General features: G+C 45.2%; 1 protein-coding gene across 9 annotated transcripts in view; it reads right to left on the reverse strand.

The window, feature by feature from the left end:
- The window catches only part of LOC147451812 (denosine deaminases acting on tRNA), a 205,332-nt gene extending 184,703 nt beyond the window's left edge, over window positions 1–20,629 (reverse strand). For 5 of the 9 annotated variants that reach the window (XR_015188832.1, XR_015188829.1, XR_015188831.1 and 2 more), the window contains exon 1: window positions 20,434–20,623. Coding sequence is in view for 4 of the 9 variants with exons in the window: in XM_086517673.1 (XP_086373799.1) it covers window positions 20,434–20,563 (130 nt within the window). In the remaining 5 variants the exon portion in view is untranslated. Of the gene's footprint in view, window positions 1–20,433 lie in introns of all 9 variants that reach the window. The other 4 variants (XM_086517674.1, XM_086517676.1, XM_086517677.1 and 1 more) reach the window with 4 other exon arrangements.
- Window positions 20,630–21,294: the final 665 nt, after the last annotated feature.

A 21,294-nucleotide genomic window follows, 5' to 3' on the forward strand; every position in this document is an offset into this window, starting at 1 on the left:
ACAGAAGGGCAGATCAAATGGGAGACGGATCTATTGTAGCTTTGTGGATTTCCGCAAAGCATTTGACACAGTACCCAGAGCTAGATTGATGCGCAGATTACAACTAATGGAAGTACTCACAAAGCTCATTTGGGGGGTCATGCCATTATACAGGTCAGTAGTGGGACATGTACGCACCGATCCACTCGACTATTAGGGTGAAGCAGGGTTTCCCACTCTCTCCTACTCTATTTGGATGTATGTGGATGAAGTTTCTGACTACATTGAGAGAGATGGTGATAGAGGTGCACAGCTGACAAAGACATGGATTCCACTATTGTTATATGCTAATCATATTGTGTTGATCTTCAACTCTCCGGAGGGGATGCAACGTCACTTGGATGCTTTGCATAGGTTTGCCCAAGAAAGTGGCTTGTCCGTCAACCTTGGTAAAACCAAGGTCATGGTATATAATATCACCCCACAGTGGATCAGGAGGTCACCCCACAATGGATCAGGAGGTCACCGCCCGCATTCACATACGGCCAGGAGACAGTGGAGAATACAGATGCTTACACTTACCTTAGTGTGGTTTTTAGTTGCGCGAGCATTTTCATTGAGGAGGGCAATAGAGACTAGATTGACCAGAGCCCATGCAGCATTGGGTAGATTGGAAAGGATGTGTTCACAAGTTCAGTTTCAGGAGCCTCGGACTAAGCTCTGGCTTTGTGACACTTTGGTGGCTTCTGCATTGCTTTATGGAGCTAAGATTTGAGAACACTCATTGGATCATCATGGGAGGACAAGCGGCATTGATGGATGGGAGGACATGGAGAAGCCTCTGCTCTCTATGATCTCGCGGCTCATTAGAGCTAAAGCTTCAGTACCACGTGCTATTGTCCAAGGAGAGCTAGCTGCCTCCCCACTAGTGGTTGAGGCGCTCAACAGATTTGTCTCCTTCATACACCGCATGTGAAAACTTCCTAGAGACAGATATGTCCGCCTTGCACTTGAGTCCTCTCGACAGTTAGACATGCAGGGAGATACAGCATGCTGGTATGTGGAGATAATATCATGGTTTGAGACGCATGGGTTCAGCATAGACAGATTACCTCCCTTCCAGTACTCACTGGATGCACCCTCTCTGACTCTAACACGGTCCGAGATCACCAGGCTCATCCGCCAGGACCTGACTCAGCTAGACACCAAGAGGACATGGATACAACCAGCACAGGAGTTGGGCATGAAGATTGCTTTCTACAGAAAGCATCTTCTCCAGCTTTTGGAGGATGGTTTTGTGACGAGGCCCAGATACTTGGACACCCACTTGTCGCATACGATACAATGTGCTATTGGTCAGGTGCGCACATCTTCACACCAGCTGCGGATCCAGACTGGGAGATACAACGGAGTACCAGTAGAGGCCAGGACATGTCCCCCTGTGTGACATCGAGCCTGAGACAGAGTTGCACTACACATGCCATTGCCCCGTCTACTACAAGATACGAGGCCGCTTTCATTCCAGAGTCATGCAATACGAGGATTAGAGATGCCTAGGTTTGTTTTTTCTCAAGTTGCGCAGACACAAAGAGAGCTTGATGAGAGGAGAGGCTAGCCAGTCTCAGAGATAGATCACAGACTTCTTTAGAGCTGGCACTGGACACCCGGAGGAGCTACTACCACAGCAGAGCTCGTCGCCTCACACCACGGACACACTGATCGACCGAGCGACCGAGTTGGGGAGATCCAGACACCCACGACTGCGGAGGACTACACAGCATCGACGGAGGCTGCATCAGAGGATTCGGATCACTTTGGCCCAACATGCACGACGCCTTGTCAGACTACCGACCATGGAGGAGATTGATGAGATCCACCAAGGACCGATGCTAGATCTCTTGTGATCTACAGCTAGCTACTTAGTTCACACCTAGCAATTTAAGATTCCATAGTATTTTATTTTGTCATCTTGTTACTCTGACTTTGTATCAGATCCACCACATTGTAGCTTTCTGGTCTTATAGGTCACTTTGGCCTTTTGAAGACGTTAATATAACATTTCATTTCATTTCAGTTCAAGAAAGAGCCAAAGAAGGCTTGGCGTAACATGAAGGGGAAGAAAGGGGATGTGATGGGAGATTTCAGCCTAAACGAAATGTATGCTTATGTACAAACTTTGTATGCCCCGTCGGGGACTCAAGAGGCGATATACACAGGGGCTCAGGCCAAACATCCAAAGCCCATCACCTTCCAGGTAGTCATTAAAGGCCTCATAAGCCTGGCGAATGGGAAAGCAGCTGACACATTACATCTTACCTCTGAGATGCTGAAATGGTCAGGTATTGAGGCTAAGAAATGGATACACCATATGATGAATCAAGCAATCAACCAATACTTACCCCAAGATTGGCAAGAAAACTGGGTGAGAGCGCTCTTTAAAGGAGGTGACCACAATTTGCTCACCAATTATCGCACCATCATGGTGAGCTCATGTATGGCAAAACTTTTTGGAAGCATTATTGAGAAAGATCTTAGCACATGGGCTGAAAACAATGAGAAACGTGCCATTGGACAAGTAAGATTTAGAGCCCGTCATAGCACGATAGACCACCTTATCACACTCCGGGTCTTGATGGATGAAGCCAGGCTTGTTGTTTTGTGGACTTCAAGAAAGCGTTTGACACAATACCCCGTCAAGGGCTATGGTCACGTATGGAAACTCTGGGAGTTCCTATGCATATCAGGGCAGCAGTGGGACGCCTCTACCAAGAGGTCAGATGTAAACTCAAGACAAACACAGGTTTCTCACAAGAGTTCAGGAGCACTATGGGAGTTAAACAAGGATGCCCTTTGTCACCTACACTTTTCGGACTATGCATAGATGAGCTTGATGATTTCATTAACAAGGCTATGGGAGAGGGGGGAGATCACCCTAGCATTGGTACTTTCACGCTTCTTCTCCTCATATATGCCGATGATGTGGTTCTCTTTGCCTACAAGGCCCTCCTTCTACAGAAACTTTTGGATGCAGTACATGCATTTTGCAATGCAACGGGTTTGTCAATCAATGTAGCCAAAACAAAGGTTATGTTAGTCCACACATGTAGAAATGAGAATCAGCCCATCATCACGTATGACGGGCAAACACTCCAAGCGGTTGAGAGGTTCAAGTACTGGGGCATCTATGTACCTTCAAACCATGCATGGGGAAGTGGCGCGCAAAACAGAATTGATGCAGGACAAGCGAAATACTATGAATTTGAGAACATATGCAAGCAAAGTGTCACAAAGCAATGGGAAATCAAGTCTATGGCATTTGATGTATGCGTGGTCCAAACAATACTTTACGGTGTAGAGGTATGGGGGGGGAGTATCCCCGCTAGCACTTGGAATGACATTGAAAAGATACAGAAAAAATTCCTCTGTAGACACATGGGGATCAAAACTACCACCCCATACTCTGTGATGCTTTTGGAGACAGGCAAGAGACCCTTGGAAATGCAAGCCTTACAGAGGGTACACAGATACCTCATGAAAGTTAAGATGATGCCAGAGAGCCGTCTACCCCACATGGCATGGCAAGCCAGATGTAAACCGCAAAAGAATTACAAGAGTAAATTTCTCACATCCAGTCTCGTAGAAGACATACGGAAATGGTTCTCTAGATGGAATGTGGGAGACCATGTGGACATGCATATAGAGGAAGGCACTGAACATGAGCATGGGCTGAATTTTCACAGAAGCATACTTGAAGCCCTACACACTAGATGGAGTACAGCAGTACACAGGTCCAAATTTGAATACTACGGCAAACACATCAATACACGATATTGGGAGACCTACAAGACTGGGGACACCCAGATGCACATCAGGACACCTATGTCCCACCGGGCAAGACGGGCCATTACTTTGAACGGACGCGATCACACATGCTCAAGATTGAAACGGGAGGGTGGCTGAATATTAAGGAAAATAGAAGGACATGCACACAATGCAATTTAAACAAAGTGGAAAGCGAGGCCCATGTCACCATCGAGTGCCCAGCATATGCACACATCCGTGCTGATTTCCCACTGCTATTGCAAGGGGATGTCACCTTTGAGGAGCTTCTCTCTCGGACACACCCCTCCCCAGTAGCTTTAGGCATCTACTTTGCCAAAGTATTGGATCATCACACAACACACAAGAAAGCTACTCGCCCACTACCCCCTCTACACACATGAGGGGAGCATCTTGTAGATTTTTTTGTGGTCCCACGGGTCATTTTGGCCCCCCGGGAACATAAATACAACATCATCATCATCATCGTCTCTCTCTCTCTCTCTCTCTCTCTCTCTCTCTCTCTCTCTCTCTCTCTCTCTCTCTCTCTCTCTCTCTCTCTCTCTCTTTTTTGGAAAAATCAGGGCTGTCTATTACTGAGTACAATATAATCCCCAGCGGATGCCAAAATAGCCTATCACGTGGGGTGTACAAGCTGAATGTAAGGGTGAGAGCCACTATAGTGGCAACTCGACTAGAACAATCTCATGGTGGTTTGTGTGATGAGTAGAGGAGAAACCACCGAGGGGGGGCATAATGCCATGTAATCTGGCCACGTGTAAGTGTGAAGAAGAGTGGAGATCGGGCCCAACGCCGAAGGAAGGCAAATCGACGAGCCTCGGCTGCTCAAGATGTACCTGAGGAAGAATCCCACTACCAAATCAGGGTGTGAATGATGTCCAGCCAAATGGAAGTGAAGGTATCCTGAATCTCTCTCTCTCTCTCTCTCTCTCTCTCTCTCTCTCTCTCTCTCTCTCTCTCTCTCTCTCTCTCTCTCTCTCTCTCTCTCTCTCATATTAGAGCAGCAAGGGAAAAAGGTAAGATTTATTAGAGCAGCAAGGGAAAAAGGTAAGATTGCTTTTTACCGAGATGGAAGAGTGGTGATATTGGAGTGACGCTCCGCATGATGGTGTGAGACCTATGGGACCACACTCAAAGTTGCTACTTGGAAGTGTAATGTCAATCTACGCCTTGATGTGGGAGCTTTTGAGGATAGTTTCAATGGGAGGGACATCATCTTCTACTCTGAGACACATCAGGCGCCTGGGCAATCTATGCCACATGTCAACGGATACAGATGGGAGACAACTTGTAGACATGAGACTCGATCAGAGCACAAAGGACGGGGCTCAGGGGGAATGGTAATTTTATTCACAGAGGAGTTGCAGCCATTGATACATATAGCCCGCAGGGATGAGCAAGCCAGGTACATGTGGGTGAGATTGAGCGCAGAGACAGACAGATATCTCTACATTGCTATTTGCTACTTTCCTCCAAGTACATCAGTATATGCACCACCTAGAGGAAAGTCCCCCTTTTCTAATTTGGATGATGACATATGGGAGTGCTCTAGAGATGGTGACATTATCATCCTAGGGGACTTCGATGCTAGGACTACCCATCATCATACAGAATTTATGATACTTAAGACGAGATGCTGAGGGAGTTGGATGTTGAAGAGAGGGGCCTAGGTTATCACAAGATGTGAAGCATACTGAGTATGGACGGCACTTGATAGACATGGGTGGGGACTGCACATGCATTGGCCATTTTGAAAGGCCTACAGAGACTTCACAGACATAGAGCCAGCACAATGGATTATGTCATGGCACGTCCCAACTTCATCTCTAGTATCCAAGACCTCACGGTTGAACCTAGACCTGTTGGTGTGACAGTAGATCATGCCCTTGTGTCGATGACCATCTCTTTCCAGTTTAGTGTCGCACACATGCCACAGGTAGCAGTCCCTACTCGCTCCACCTTTGCAAGGGAGATGGACTCTGTCTACATAGAAGGGATCTACAGACGCCTGTACACTGAGGAGCCAGCGTGACCGCCGGAGGAGCTTACTACTATACTCACACAGACATTGCATGATGCAGCAACAGAGGCATACCCACACACCCAGCCTGACAGAGACGACGTTCTAGGAACATGCCCAGAACAGCTCGTATGATGAGGAGTGCCGCGAGACGAGAGCCACACTTCAGAGGGAGGTGCTTTTGGGGGACATCACTCATAGACAATCTCGGATTGTCTTCGGACGCCTAGTGCGGCAGAAGAAGAGGGCATTTTTGGCTCGACTAGAGCAAGATCTACATCAGTTATTCTTGTGTCAAAGACTTAGGTGAGGCATGGCGACTCTTTCATGAGCACTCCCCCCTCCTGCCATTACTTCTACAAAGGCTTGGGGCCAGTATGCATCATCTCTGTACACAGTTCTTGGACAGCCGCCTCTTCTCGACCCCCCCCCCCCCCCCCCCCCCGAGCCATGCCCACACAAATATGCTTTTTTCACCGTTGAGATAGTGAAGAAGGCCATTGATAGGATGAGGACTGGGAGAGCATATGATCACGATGGCTTAGTGGCTGAGCATTTTACACATGCCAGGGATCTACTCGCAGAGCTTCTAGCAGTGATGTTCAACCGTGCCATGTGTGAGGACATGCCTGATAATTGGAGTTTATCACTATTGTACCTATCTTCAAGTCGAGAGACCCTATGGAGCTTGGGAATTATCACACTATTATGATTGGACACACATTGGCATGGTTGTGTGTGTGTGTGTGTGTGTGTTCCAAGAAGCATCTCTCTGTTTTAAGAAGCATGGATGAGATTGGGCATAAGTGGTTTCAAACACATATCAATCATATGAGCAAAGATCTTTTATGCAGACATGAGAGTGACACCTGAAGGTCCGAAGAGCTTCGAGGAAGCTAGGGAATCACCGAACAGGTGTTTTTGTGCAAATTGGAGGCCAAAAACAGAGATTTCAACGTGCTATAATTTCTCACCAGGTTTTGTAAAGTGCGTGGAAAGTCACTGTTTACTTGGGATTTTGTCCGTGGAGACTTCTACTGCGGTTATGCTGCCGAAATTGGGTTAGACTAGGGGAGTTTCAGCCCGATAAAAGTGGGACAGCTTGTAGAAGTTGACAGGTTTTTCTCAAGTGCAAAAAGAATAAAGAAATACCGAAAGGGGCGCCAACCTTAGGGGCCAATAGGGTATCGTTGTCTACTTGGGAGCGTGAATTGTTTTGAAGTGGTGAATTCCAATTACAGGTTTATCTATGAAATTACTTTGTATCGTAAGACGTATTGATTAGGTGAAAGTCAAAGTTTACCGCCTTTAGTGAGCCTACGGGCCGATTTCATTGTGTCAGGCATCTCTCCTGTGTCAAATATGTGTTGCAAGCCATAAAGCATAATGGGGTTCAGTAAATCCCAACCATCCTCTCCAAACAAAAGCTCGAAATAAATGGAAGCTATGTCAATGACCGCATCAAGATCTATGTGCAACCTGTCTGCAAAATCTCATAAGTCCCTAATAGAAGTCCCCTTGGGACTCTCTCTCTCTCTCTCTCTCTCTCTCTCTCTCTCTCTCTCTCTCTCTCTCTCTCTCTCTCTCTCTCTCTCTCTCTGTGTGTGTGTGTGTGTGTGTGTGTGTGTGTGTGTGTGTGTGTGTGTGTGTGTGTGTGTGTGTGTGTGTGTGTGTGTGTGTGTGTGTGTGTGTGTGTGTAAAAGGATCGTTTAGTCCTTACTCTTGCAAAGCATTTTCAAATTGCACTTTGCCTTCTCTACTCCAAGCCGATTCCTCTTCTTGGAAGCAATGTGGCTAAAGGTACTCCACAATTGCTCCAAGCATGAGGTACTAACTGACAGGCTGAGAATACAGATTGCCAGTCTTTGAAGCTCACGGCCATCATAGCCATAGTCCTCCCACCCAAGCACTGAACCTATCTTCTTGCGATCAATCTGAGCATCAGGATTGCGAAATGACCCCCGCATCTCTTTGTATTGTCTCAACTGATCCTGACAATGCGTCGCCCATCTCTGTTTAGAACCATCTTATTTAAAATCTCTGTAAATTCATTCATGACTTCTTTATCTTTCTCTTTCCTTGCACCTTGGAACTTTGGATCCACTATGTATGATGCTTCGTGTAAAGGAGAGGCATATGAATTTCACCTCGAGCCGAAAAGCACATGCATCTCTACATATGGCTCTGCATCCGGCTCAAGTTGTGCAAGCTGCTCGATCATGAAGTCCATTGCCTCATAAACCTTGTCAAGGCAAGGGTCCATGTCATCCACAACCCAAAGCAAATGAATCATCGGTTCTACCTAAGCATCTAGACTCTAGAGCTCCTTCCAGAACTCAAGATCCTCTGCCTTCTCCTTGCACACAATCCCTGCAACAGTCTTTGCATAGGAAGAGGTGGTGAACTCATCATTGATGAACACCTATCGGACCGCATTTTGACAGTCAGACAACCTAAGCACGAGAGAAAGTTGAATACAAAGCGGGTGTCTGAATACTTGAGGAGCACTATGCCGCCAGACCTCTTAAGATCCTCGCACCGAACAAAATTATAATTGTTGATGAAATTCACAATCTTCACTGCATCTGTAATGACTAGTGCGATCCATTCTAGCTAACCGATGTCCTTTAAAAGGTTGTTCAAGCAGTGTGCCATGCAAAAGCACATTGTGACATGCGGATAGTGGCCCTCTACAATAGTTGTTGTTGCCCTGCTAGATGCCTCTCCATCTGTGACAAAAGCCATCACATGTTGCTCCCCGATTGTCTCTATGGTTGTGTAATGTGTGAATGATGGTGTATGGCTCAGGACGAGTGATCAGAGGTGCTCAAGGTTTCTTTTACTTAGCGGAAGGTAGAGCCTTCCGTGACTTGATGAGAGAATGTGCAATGACCAAAACAAAAGAGTGGAATGCAAACTCAAGAGTGAGTGCAAGAGAGTGCGAGAGAGAGAGAGAGAGAGAGAGAGAGAGAGAGAGAGAGAGAGAAGAGATGATACCGGATGGGGTCCCGGACACCCCCCTTTAAGGGCCCCCCTCTCTATTGCTAGAGACGTATTTGCTTTAGATTGCACAAAGTCTGGTACAATGCTTCTAGATGTTCTGGTACTTGACAACGACGATGTCGACGACATTGTCAAGGGCTGAAATCTGAAAACGCTATGTCGCTGTGGATCTGAGTCGTGCTGCGAGAGAAGGGCTGATCTGCTACCGCCAAGGCCTGCAAGGACTGAGAATGCAAAAACGCTACCTGCTTAGGGCTGAAAAACAAAAAATGCTGGCTGGTCTGGGCTGAATCTGCAAAACACTGGCTGTTTGTGCTGAAAACTAAAAACGCTAGGCTGATCTAAGTGCTGGGGTCATGACGGCGAGGATCTGCCACAGATGCTGCAGGTTCTAGCGAGGCTAAGGACTGATCTGAAAACGCTGGTTTTAAAGTTGCTTAGTTTTGTAAGCCTATTTTTGGAGCAGCTTTTTATGGGCAGCTTTTGGGGCTCTGCTTTTGGCATCCCTTGTAACTCTTTATAAGTGTGGTTTGGGCTCCCACTTCTCAGAGCATCTGGACGCAGAGTCTGAGAGTGAGACCCTCCCACTCCCTTGTACCTAGTGCAACAGATTTAATTCAAAAAGAAATACCGAAAGGGGCGCCAGTCTTTGGGGCCAATACTACTTGGCACGGAACTCCGTGGGGCCGGTGTCGAGTCTAATTTTGTAAACTGTTTTGAAGTGAATTCCTGTCGTGTCACTGTAGATTCTTGACTTGGAGTGTCCAAGTTTGTTACACTGGTATTAGAGCACGGCCACTTTCTCTTCTACAAGAATTCCGATCCTTTTAACACACACTTATGGATTCAAGCAAAGGACAGTCGACTTCCTCTACATCCGGAGATGCAGGAAGAGATCACGAAGAAGATTCACGCGAGGAGTACGGCCCTCCTCGGCCTACTCAGGCGGAGCTTGAAGAGATGGAACATCAGAGATAGGTCGATGATGCGACAAAGTTGATGATGAATTTTACGGAGGACCCTAAACTTGCAAAATTTTTCACCCAGAACTCCTTCGATGAGGTGCACTTACAGTGGCGGCAAACCACGGAGCCACCTCTCAAACCGACGCTCAAACAACCTCCTACTCCAAGGATGTTTATAGAGCAAGAATTCGAAGAGGTGGTTGATGCACGGATTAGCCAGCTTTTTGACGCACAGAACAAAGCTAAAAAGCACGATAAAAAGCAGAAGAAAGGAATTGACTTCCCAGGTTATTTGGGTCGTCAATCTACATTTGCCTCGGCAAGAAAGCAGAAGAAGCATGTGCGATTTGAAGGAGTACCTAGTTCTTCTTCTTTTGACAGTTCTTCTAGCTCTTCCGACTCAAGCGAAGAAGACAGACAAGGGAAAAAGCGAAGCAAAAAGCAACACTTCGGAAAGGGCAAGAAAAAGGCAAAGAAGTCTAAATCTCGCCCAGTTTCAGACAATTCTACATAGGGCTTGTCTTCGGATAGTTCGGACTCCGATGACAGCAGATTTTATGCAAGGAAGAAGAATTTTTATAAAGCCAACCAGTATGACTTTCTGGAAGATAAAAGCAAGAAAGTCCGAGAATTTAAAGAAGGTGGACAATCAATTAAATTTGACACATTTTCTGGCTTTCAAGATGCTTTGAAGGCTTTGGCCTTCATACAACAGTTTGATATAGCTTTCTTTGGAGGATATTACTCAGAGCACTCCAAGATTCGGAGGGCTACCTCTTACTTCAAGGGAAATGCTCGAACTTGGTGGTCCACTCTTCTATTGAACAAGAAAGCGCCACTTAAATGGCTGAAATTTAAAAGGCTTTTTATTTCTTCATGGCTGACTCAGGAGTACATTGGACACATATTGCAAGAGATTCAGAAGCTCTTTTCTACCAACTTCTTCATTTAAGGAATTCTCGTTTAAAGAACAGATTGAGCGGTTTACCTTGGATCATAGAACAAAAGTCAAATTCTATTCAAGAACTAATGAGTCATGCGAAACGGGATTTGCCATTCATTCAAGCAATTTGACTTACCCCGCAGATGAGATCATGACGCAGAGAACCGAACAGACTGCTAACAATGAAAGTAGAAAGAAGAAGAGTAACCCAGAAAAGAAAGAAAAGGATGCACGACCCCAACTCACTCTCCGAGAGAGGATCAGCTACATCAAAGAGGGGAAGTGTTTTAAATGCGGGGAATCTGGGCATATCTCCGCGAAGTGCCCTAAAAAGGCACCAAAAGAACACAATGAAGAAAGGTCAGAGAGTTCGAAAGCAGCTGAGGAACGTGGCAGAAAAGGCAGATGAAAGCATAACTGGTGGGGCCCGACCCGAATCAAATGAATGAAAGTACAAAACTTTGCCGCTTTTAGGGAAAAGTGAAAGATCAGTAAGCCCTCTTTTTCTTTGATGAAGGAGCCAAGGGCAACTTCTTTTCACTTGAATTGGCGGCTCGGTTTGGAATTACACCCGACAGGCTGAGGCCACAGGCAGAGGTAGTTCTAGCGGCACCCGGACAGGATGTTGCTATTACACCGATCAGCAGCAAACTTCGTTTGCAATGTCAGGGGTGTTTAGGGCACGAGGATTTCAACGTAATTCCCTTGGGAGGTTGTGACGTCCTACTTGAAATCCCTGTGGTTGACTACTGGGCCGAGAAAGCGACTTTGACAAATGAAGGGCACAGAGATTGTACTTGATGAAATTAAGTTTCTTTACTTTCTTGAAAGGACTGAATGATGATTGAAGGTCGAATATGTTTTGACCTCGAAAAAGAACGCCAAGATTTTCTCCACACTCATGCCAATTGCTTTTCAGAGGGCTTGCTAGGCGAGTTGCCGCTAACTCATCCTGAGGATCATACCATTGATCTGATACCTAGACCACACCACCGAACCGGCCACCTTATCGTGTGAGCCGAGCCCAAAGATACACTTTTTGGGACACATTGTCTCAGCAACAGGAGTGTAGATGGACCCGGCCAAGATAGAGACTATCCGTGATTGACCCGATTTGAAGAATGTCCATAAAGTTCAAAGCTTCTTGGACTTATTTTGCGGTCTTAATGCATGAAGGCCATATCATTGCCTATGAGAGATGATTGTTTTCAAGGCCGAAATTGACAGTACAAATATGAGAGAAAGAGCTTTTGGCGGTTATCCATGCTCTTACTCAGTGGTGACATTACCTACTCGGAGCCGATTTTACGATTTCCACAGATCATTAGAGTTTACGTTGCTTCTTGTCACGGAAACAGCTATCGGAAAAGCAGATGCGGTGGGCAAACATCTTGTCACAGTTTTACTTCCGGATTGTCCATGTGCAGGGACAGAAGAAATTGGTGGCAGATACTTTGTCCCGAAAGCCATTGGTTCTGGCTATTTCCGTGATACATCATAGAAGCTTCGAGGATATGGTCGGTCAGTACGCCATAGATACAAATTTTTGCCGATCTATTCAGTTGAATACAGAATGGGGAGGTAGTAGCGGAATATTCCATTCAGGATGGCTACTTGATGAAGAAAACGATGTTGTGCGTTACGCAGCCGTTGAAGGAAAAGGTTCTAACCGAATGCCATTGTCCACCTTCAACGGGTCACCGCAACATTGTTACCACCTTGAAAGGTGTGGAGAGATACTTCTTTTGGTCGGGACTCAAGAAGGACGTGGACGATTTTGTACGCAGTTGCTTGGTATGCCAGAAGATCAAGTTTGACAGGCATAAAGCACAGGGATTGTTACAGCCTTTACCCATACCCACCTGCCCCTGAGAAAGTATAGCAATGGATTTCATTTTTTCTCTCTCGAGAACACAGAGTGGTCACAATGGTATCTGGACTATCATTGACAGATTTAGCAAGCAAGCTCATTTCATTCCAGTGAAGAAGACAATTGTAAGGTGCAGCGGACGTGAATGTTGAACTTTGCTCAACATGAGTGCTCCGAACTGTGCTCAAGGTTCCTTTTACTTACGGAAGGGAGAGCCTTTCGTTCCTCTAGTGAGAGAGTGCAATGGACACAAACAAAGTGGTGAACACTGTGAATGAAGGTACTAAGATTGAGAGATAGAGAGAGACGAATACAACACCAGAATATTGTCAAACCCTCCTCCGAAGGCCCCATTCTCTATGGCGAGAGCGGTCTAGTATTGATTGCACAAATCTCTGCAATGCTTTGGACTTGCCGACGATGTCGACGACGATGATGACGACAACGAGACGGGCTGAAATTTGAAAACGCTATGGGTTGAAATCTGCAAATCTTGTATCTGCTGAATTTTGACTCTATGTCGATGACGACGGCGATGCAACGACGACGTGCTGAAAACGCAGATGCTGAAGTCTGCGTTTTCCGGGCTGAGACTGCAAACTTCAATGGATCTGACCGTGCAGCGAGGAACTGCTGCAGGAAGTTCCTCGCTACGAGAAGGTGAGATCTGCGAGGTTTGGGGGTTCTACTGCGGAAACTGACTGCTGAAAACTGAAAACGCTGAGTCTAGGGCTGATTTTGTCGTGAAGATCTGCAAAAACGCTGAGGTTGATCTATAAACCAAAAACGCTAGGAATGAAAGGGTTCTGCTGCAAAAACGTTGTGAATCTGCTGGTGCAAACCACTAACGCTAGGGCTGATCTATCCTTTGTTGTCGCCAAGCTGATGCAAATGCAAAAACGCTAGCTGATCTAGGTTCTTGATCCAAAAACGCTAGCTCATCTACTTGATGCAAAAACGCTAGAGAATCTTGGGGTCCTGTTGAGAAGTTGCCTGTGAGCAAGCGGGAGCGCTGCCTCTTCTGCCCATACGTGCTAGCGCTAGGTTTCTTATGTACTTGCTTGGTAAAATTGCCCTACCCAGTTTCCAACAAAAGTCACTTAAAAATAATAAGTGAAAAATGTCAAAAAAATAGGGAAAATAGGTCCTGTGCCTTGGAAAATGCTCCTGATGGATTCTGATGGTAATGTTGATGATCATGCTGTGCAACCAGAGGATATGCATCTACTCTAAGTGTCTGGACATGCACGGTCTGCGAACACACTCACAAAAGTGCCAGAACACTTCCTAATCTAGGCTGACTGAATTGAACTAAACCCTGGCCATACTGTAGCTTGTCCACGGACACATAGGGTTGGATGTGTCACGTGACACCCCCTCCTTTTCAAAGTGAGGTACTAGTACCGTACTGTATGGCGTCGAGGGAGATCGCCAATTACATCCAGAATCCTGGAAAGGACTCTTCGCCGGCCCACTCTGATATGTGGGTCGTGCGGTACTTGAACTTCATAAAGGTCTGCAATGTCTTCTTCTTTGGGCCGCGCCGAAAGTGAAAATCATATGAGGCTACTTCAAAGGTCCGACTGCATCTATGAATGTAGGTCCACCTTCTTCAAGAATCTCCGACGAGGAAAATTCCTAAAACCACTTCCAACACAAAAACATGAACATACCCATTCCATGTAAAGTGAGTGGAAAAAATCTAATCTTCTTTAAAGACTGTGCATGAAATGTAGATGAACATATAGACGGAGTGCCAAACAGTTCATCAAACACACGCAAACAATGGGGTTGAATCTTGACTTTCTGATCTAAATCAATCAATTGTGCAATCACAATGGAAATGCTTATGCTTGATGCTCAATCTTCTCTGTGCTCTTTCTACGACTGTGTCGTGCCAAGGAAGAGACATGGAATGTGAATTCCTTGAATGCAAACATTTCATCTTTTCATGAGAAATCTGCATACATCCGTGCTCGTTCGCATACATCCGTGCTCGTTCATGAGTGAACCGTGCTCAACGTACAATATGGCATGCCTATGAAAAGGCATCACATAAAGACGCTGACTAGTACAGGAAACGATCACGAATAAAACACTCGAACAATGCGTGCTGACTAATCATTCGAACACATAACACTTCCTGTGAGGGTTCTTTAGACCTAGCCTCGAGAGCCAAGATCGGTTCTTCTTGATCGATCGAATCTTCCTGTGGGGGTTCTGTGGGACTCGACTCGAGAGCCAAGATCGGTTCTTCGTGATTGATCGAATCTGCAATGAGGTTAGCTTCACTAGAGAAAGTATCAACTAACACATCATCCTCGTGAATCTTCATGCAAATCATCATGCTCGTGAGAAATCACATCTTGATCATCGTGCAAATCATCATGCTTGTCCTTATCATCCAAATCATCATGCGTGTCATTGTCATGCAATCTTCATGCTTATCATCATGCAAATCCTATGTGTCATGCTTTGGAGAAGGAGAGACTTAGAGAGTCTCCTTTTCCTAAATCTCTTGCATCTGTGCCTGCACTTGAGAAAAGAATCGGAACAAAGCGTCCTTCCTTTCGTTGTGCTCATGCTCTATGGCTGCCATTCTTTCTTCGGCCACCAAGCGCGCTTGCTCACGCTCACGCTTAATAGTTGCCTTTCTATCTTCGCGTTCTAACTTCCTTTCCATAAACAACTGCTTCAACTCCTCCATAGGAGTTAGTGCAATCCTTGGCGTAGATGGAGAAGGGGGAGGGTCTGAAAAACCTCCTGGTGGGGAAAATTCTTCTTCACCACCTCCATGCTCGTCACCTTCATGCAAAGTATCCATTCCGCTTCGGGTGATGACCGTCCACTGAGATCTTTGGTTCTTAAGTTCACAAACAAAGTGGTGAACACTGTGAATGAAGGTACTGAGACTGAGAGATAGAGAGAGACGAATACGACACATTGACCCCAAACCTTGGCGCCCCTTTCGGTATTTCTTTATATTGCATCAACACAATACAAGCCGGTACTCCAGACTCTGCACCTTCTCCAGGAAGCATGCCAAAGAATGAGCCCTAGCCTCATATTTAAAGGCCCTTGGCCTAAAAAGCAATTACAGTGAAAAGCCTTTAAAACTCAAAAGCTTCGGGTCCAAAAGCAAAGCCAAAAACTGCCAACATAAATCACGAAAATCCGCACAGTCTACCACGTCATCAACCAGCGCAAAAAGCGAAAATCTGCCCTTAGGGTTAGGATTAGGGTTTTTGCAATTTTAGGGTTCCTGGCAACAAAATTAGGGTTTGCAGGTTTTAGGGTTAGGGTTTCTAGAATTAGGGTTTCAACAGTTAGGGTTTCTCGCAGAAATCAGGGTTAAGGTTTCTGCTCTCAGACAACCACGTCATCACTTTGTGACACTTCTTCTATTACTTATTCTTCTTAGGGTTTAGGTCCCTCGGTCGGTAGCTCCGTTCTTCAGTAGGTCGACACGTCAGCAGTTTGTTACATAGTGTTTATGGCGCATGCCTGAGACGATTGTCTCCAATAGAGACCCCAGATTCACAAGTTTGTTTTGGAAGGCTATTTGGGAGACCATTGGCACGCGGTTGCAATTCTCTTCGTCGTTCCACCCGCAGACTGACGGGCAATCAGAGATTGCTAATTCAGTGGTACTAGATTTATTGAAGTCTTACATCTCGGATCAGAAGACTCAATGGGAAAAATATTTACCATTGGTGGAATTTGCCTACAATAACACGATACACTCTTCGACGGGGAAGGCGCCATTTGAGATTTTTGAAATTTGAAGGTGCTACGAAGGTCCCACCCTTCCTAAGCACGAAAGTAAGATTTTCAAAGCCGACGAGTACACGCGGACTTGGACACGACTTTTGCCAAGGTCCGGGAGGCTTAGCAGAAATCTCAAGAAAGACAGAAAAAGGCAGGAGATCGCCATCGTCGCGATTTGATATTGAAGGAGAACGATTAAGTGCTCTTATGTTTCGAGAAGGCACTCCAGAGAAAGAAAAAGCGAAAGGAGAGGCTTTTTTTAAAGCTTAGTATGCGCTACTACGGACCTTTCCAAATTTTCGAAAAGATAAATGATGTCTCCTTCAAAACTGAAGCTGTCCAATACTTGGAGAATTCACAATGCTTTTCATGTGAGTCTCTTGAAGCCTTTTAAAGGCGATCTGCCCGAAGATGGGGAGCCTGATGAGCAACCCGAAGTGGAAGAAAACGAGGAGATCCTTCTTTGAGAACAAATATTGGCACATAAAGACAAAAAGATTAAGGGTAAAGCGATAAGGCGATTCTTGGTTAAATTCAAGAACTAGCCTGCATTGGATGCGAAGTGGATGGAGGAGGAGGACCTAGCAGATACTCCTCAGATTGTGAATCTTTACCTTGAAGCATTTGGATTAGCATAGTCTATTCTAAATGGAACCCCCAACTCAGCTTGGGCGGAATCTGGTGCAGCGGGTATGCACAAGAGGGGAGTCGCTCCGCTCCTTTGTCAACAGATTGCCTGTTCTCGACTTGCGGCGGAAAACACGGAAATCTACTGACATGGCGTGCTCTACGAAATTCCGCGTTTTGCGCTAGGGAAAAACAACATCTCAATTCTATGCAAAAGCATGTGTGTGTGTGTGTGTGAGAGAGAGAGAGAGAGAGAGAGAGAGAGAGAGAGAGAGAGAGAGAGAGCTTTATTTTTAAAGTTGCTTAATTTTGTAAGCCTATTTTTGGGGCAGCTTTTGGGGCTCTACTTTCGGCATCCCTTGTAACTCTTTATAAGTGTGGTTTGGGCTCCCACTTCTCAGAGCATCTGGACGTAGAGTCTGAGAGTGAGACCCTCCCTTGTACATTGTGCAAGGGATTTAATTCAAAAAGAAATACCGAAAGGGGAGCCAGTCTTTGGGGCCAATACCTCTTGGCATGGAACTCCGTCGGGCCGGTGTCGAATCTACTTGTGAACTGTTTTGAAGTGAATTCCTGTCGTGTCGCGGTAGATTCTTGACTTGGAGTGTCCAAGTTTGTTACATCTTTCTCTTGAGAAAATACTAGGATGCCTGAGGTGCTGCTGATGACCGAACCTCCTTGTGTCCTGCTGCTTCTATTGAGCGCCCTAGCCTTCCTTATATAGATGCCTCCAATTGGGTCGAGCAATGCAAGAGGAGGCCTCCACGATTTAATTGACAAAAAGTCACTTATTAAATAAGTGACTATAAAAGATGGTTCACACGCGGTCGCAAACTAGATCATGTGGTGGAACATGCTCATGTTGGGTACCGAATCATGATGCTAATGCTATGGGTTATGCAATTAGAGGGTATGCAGCTACTCGAAGTGCCTGGACATGCACGGCCTACGTACAGGCTCACAAGATTGCCAGAACACTTCCTAGGCTACCTAAACCCTAGAAGTAGGAACAGCTTGTCCACATGCACATACGATTAGATGTGCACATGACATCCCCCCTTTTCAAGGTGAGGTATTGGTACCGAGCTGTATGGCGTCTATAGAGTCCGCCAACAACTCCTCGGTTCCTACGAAGTGCTCCTCGCCAGCCCACTCAGTTGCATGGGTCACGCAATACTTTAACTTCATGAAAGTCTGCGGGTCCACCTTCTTCAAGAATCTCCATGGAAGAATATCCCTAAAAACACTTGAAACACAAAACCATAAACGTATCCATTCCATGTAGATTGACTGGAAAAAGATTGTTCTTTCTAAATAATTGTGCATGCAATGCAAATGAAAAAAGTGACGGAGTGTCAAACCGTTCACCAAACACATGCCAAAAGTGAGATCATGTCACGTGACACATCCAACCCTATGTGTACGTGGACAGGCTACAGCATGATCAAGGTTCAGTCAGTCAACTCAGTCTAGATTTAGAAGTGTTCTGGCACTTTTGTGAGTCTATTCGTAGACCGTGCATGCCCAATCACTTAGTGCAGATGCATATCCTCTGGTTGCACACAGCATGATCATCGGTATTCCCATCAAATCCATCAGATTCCATCAAGGGATTTTTCCAGTGCATTTAGCCTATTTTCCCTGTTTTTGACTTTTTTCACTTATTAATTTAAGTGACTTTCCAACAAAAGTAGGTAGGGTAATTTTGCTAAGTTTGTATATAAGCAAACCAAAGCTAGGACTCTTGGACAGATGAGCAAGGAGCACAACAGGCCCCAGGCAGCAGGTACTCCCTCTCTCTCAACAAGAACACCTCATCACCCACCAACCTTGGCGTTTTCCCTACCATTGCCTAGCCTTTTTGGGAACATCGCCATCTACTTGCAGCTAGTGTTTTTCAGCACACACGGAAAGATCCCCCTTGCATGCTAGTGTTTTTCTAGATCGCTAAAGGGCTGCCCCATCCAGCGTTTTCCATAGCAGATCAGGCTGCGTTTTTCAACATCAAGCACAGTAGGACAGCAGCGATTTCAGCCCTGATTTACAGCAGGTAAACAGCATTTTTTTTCAGCCCTAAGACACTGCAGGCATTAGCGTTTTTGTCAAGCCAAATCAGACCCAAAAACGCAGCTTCTGAAACCCTTGCTTTAAGCCAACATTACCATACATGGGGTTCGGCATCATGCCTTGCATATCCCAAACAATGTTCCTACCATATATTTCTAATTTCCAGGTGCATAACATGATTGAAACACAGATCCACCTCCAAAATACCCAGGATGTACTGTAGGTGGTGGACATACCTGATGCATAGCCTGGAAGATAGTTTCCTGCCCATTTAGACCAACATTTGGACGCTCAAAGGTGGTTCATTGAACTGCTATAGCCTAAGGAATTGGCATCCTAGACACCTGTTCATGGACAAAAAGGGTTTTCCTTGGAGCCTCCTATGACTCCACAACATGAGAATGCTCTCTCTTGCTAGGACACATTGGGACTTGCCCAAGAGCCTCAATAGGCTCTATTGGATGAGCATGTTGCCTTACCTGTTGTGACACTGATAAAACTTGTAGAAACTCAAGAAACCTTGGAGATCAGGGAAAAGAAATCAACAAATAAAGTTAGTATTTATCACAGTCTCGTGAGAGCACATCTCTATGTCTCTCAATCTCAAGAACAAAGCATCCCAATTGTCTCTAATCTCTAAAGTCCATGAGAGAGAGAGAGAAGCTCAACTTTGCATGCATTCAAAAGAAATGCTCACTTTCCTCCCCCTTTCGCTCTTATACCAATGAGAGAGCATGGGTAACCATGGCTAGGTCCTCTCCTCGTACCCCCTAGTTATCTCTATATACTAAAAGAAGGTGAGTTTAAAATGTACGGCTGAGAGCTCATCTTTCACCACATCTCTCTCTCTCTCCGGAGGAGGAGGAGGAGTCACGCACTCGCATGAATAAAGGCATACTTGTGTCACTATGTCCTCACACTCAAAGAGATCACGTCCAAGGAAACAGCCCAGTGAAAATTGCTAACAATGCTCCAAAGTTGGACACTAAACATTTGTGACTCAAATCTGCTCAACGACAGTAGGTCTTTTAGATTTAACAAAATGTTTACTTACATGCACTCACATCCAATCTCTTTTTGCCGATGCTAAACTACGGAAGTTTCGGAAGCATTAGCTCATAGTTGAAACCAAAGGAATAATGTGCTTGAGACTAGCGAGTGCTATTAGCTGAACCCTCTCAAATTTTGAAACCAGACAGCTCCGGGACACCATGAGTGCTATCACAATTCTGATTACGGGAGAGCATTGGCAGTGCTTGTTTCGCTTGAGGCCCTCGTCCACAGTAGCACGGGAAAACATATAAGAGGAAAAACGCAACAAATGAAACTGCCAGTGCGTAAAAGGGGCTACCTTGAGAAGGCGAGGAAAGAAGAAATGCAGCCAGCACTGTGGACTCTCCTCCCTGAGGCTTTCCTTTCTTTGGCAGCGTTTTATACTTCGCCAGCACCACCTGCGATACCTTTCTTCCCCACTCGTCCATCGTAAATCTCTCCCCTCTCTCTCAATTAAAGAAAATGAAGCATGTATTAGGTCTCCCCAATCTCACAAAATAAAAGTTCTCTCAAACCATATTAACTGCATAAGTGAAGGGTGATTCACAAAATGAAATGGAAAAACAGATGAAAGTGGAAAGTCAACAAACATATGAAGGTGGAAAATCAAAAGACTCTTGAAGATAAAAAGTGAAAAGACCTTTTGTGTCCATATAAATAGGTGTTTCTCTTCTCCTTTATTTTCCACTTAACGTTTTCTTTTTTTAAAAGTCTCTCTCTCTCTCTCTCTCTCTCTCTCTCTCTCTCAATGTTGCATCCATCTTTTATAGGTAACATTGTTGCCGATCTACGTGCTTCGTCATTGTCCGTGGCTACGGGCTATAGACTAGCGCATCACTCTTGTTGTTGCTAAGGGAATCTTTGAATTAGAAATACCTTTTAATTTTTTTTGAAGCCATTAGTAATACCTTTTAATTTTAAATAGGGCATGTATGAAGTATGTCCTGATAATAAAAAAAGAAAAATATTCACTAATATTTATTAAAAGACAGCCTTTTTAAAGTCTGTAAACATACTAATACTCCAAGAACGTTAGCATGGTTACAAACTTTTAATTTTAAATAAGGCATGTATGATGTATGTCCCGATAATAAAAAAAGAAAAATATTCACTAATATTTTAATGAGAGAGACAACCTTTCTAAAGTCTGTAAACATAC

Source organism: Adiantum capillus-veneris, chromosome 8 (assembly GCF_014529385.1).
Source record: "Adiantum capillus-veneris isolate H3 chromosome 8, ASM1452938v2, whole genome shotgun sequence".
Lineage (NCBI taxonomy): Eukaryota > Viridiplantae > Streptophyta > Polypodiopsida > Polypodiales > Pteridaceae > Adiantum > Adiantum capillus-veneris.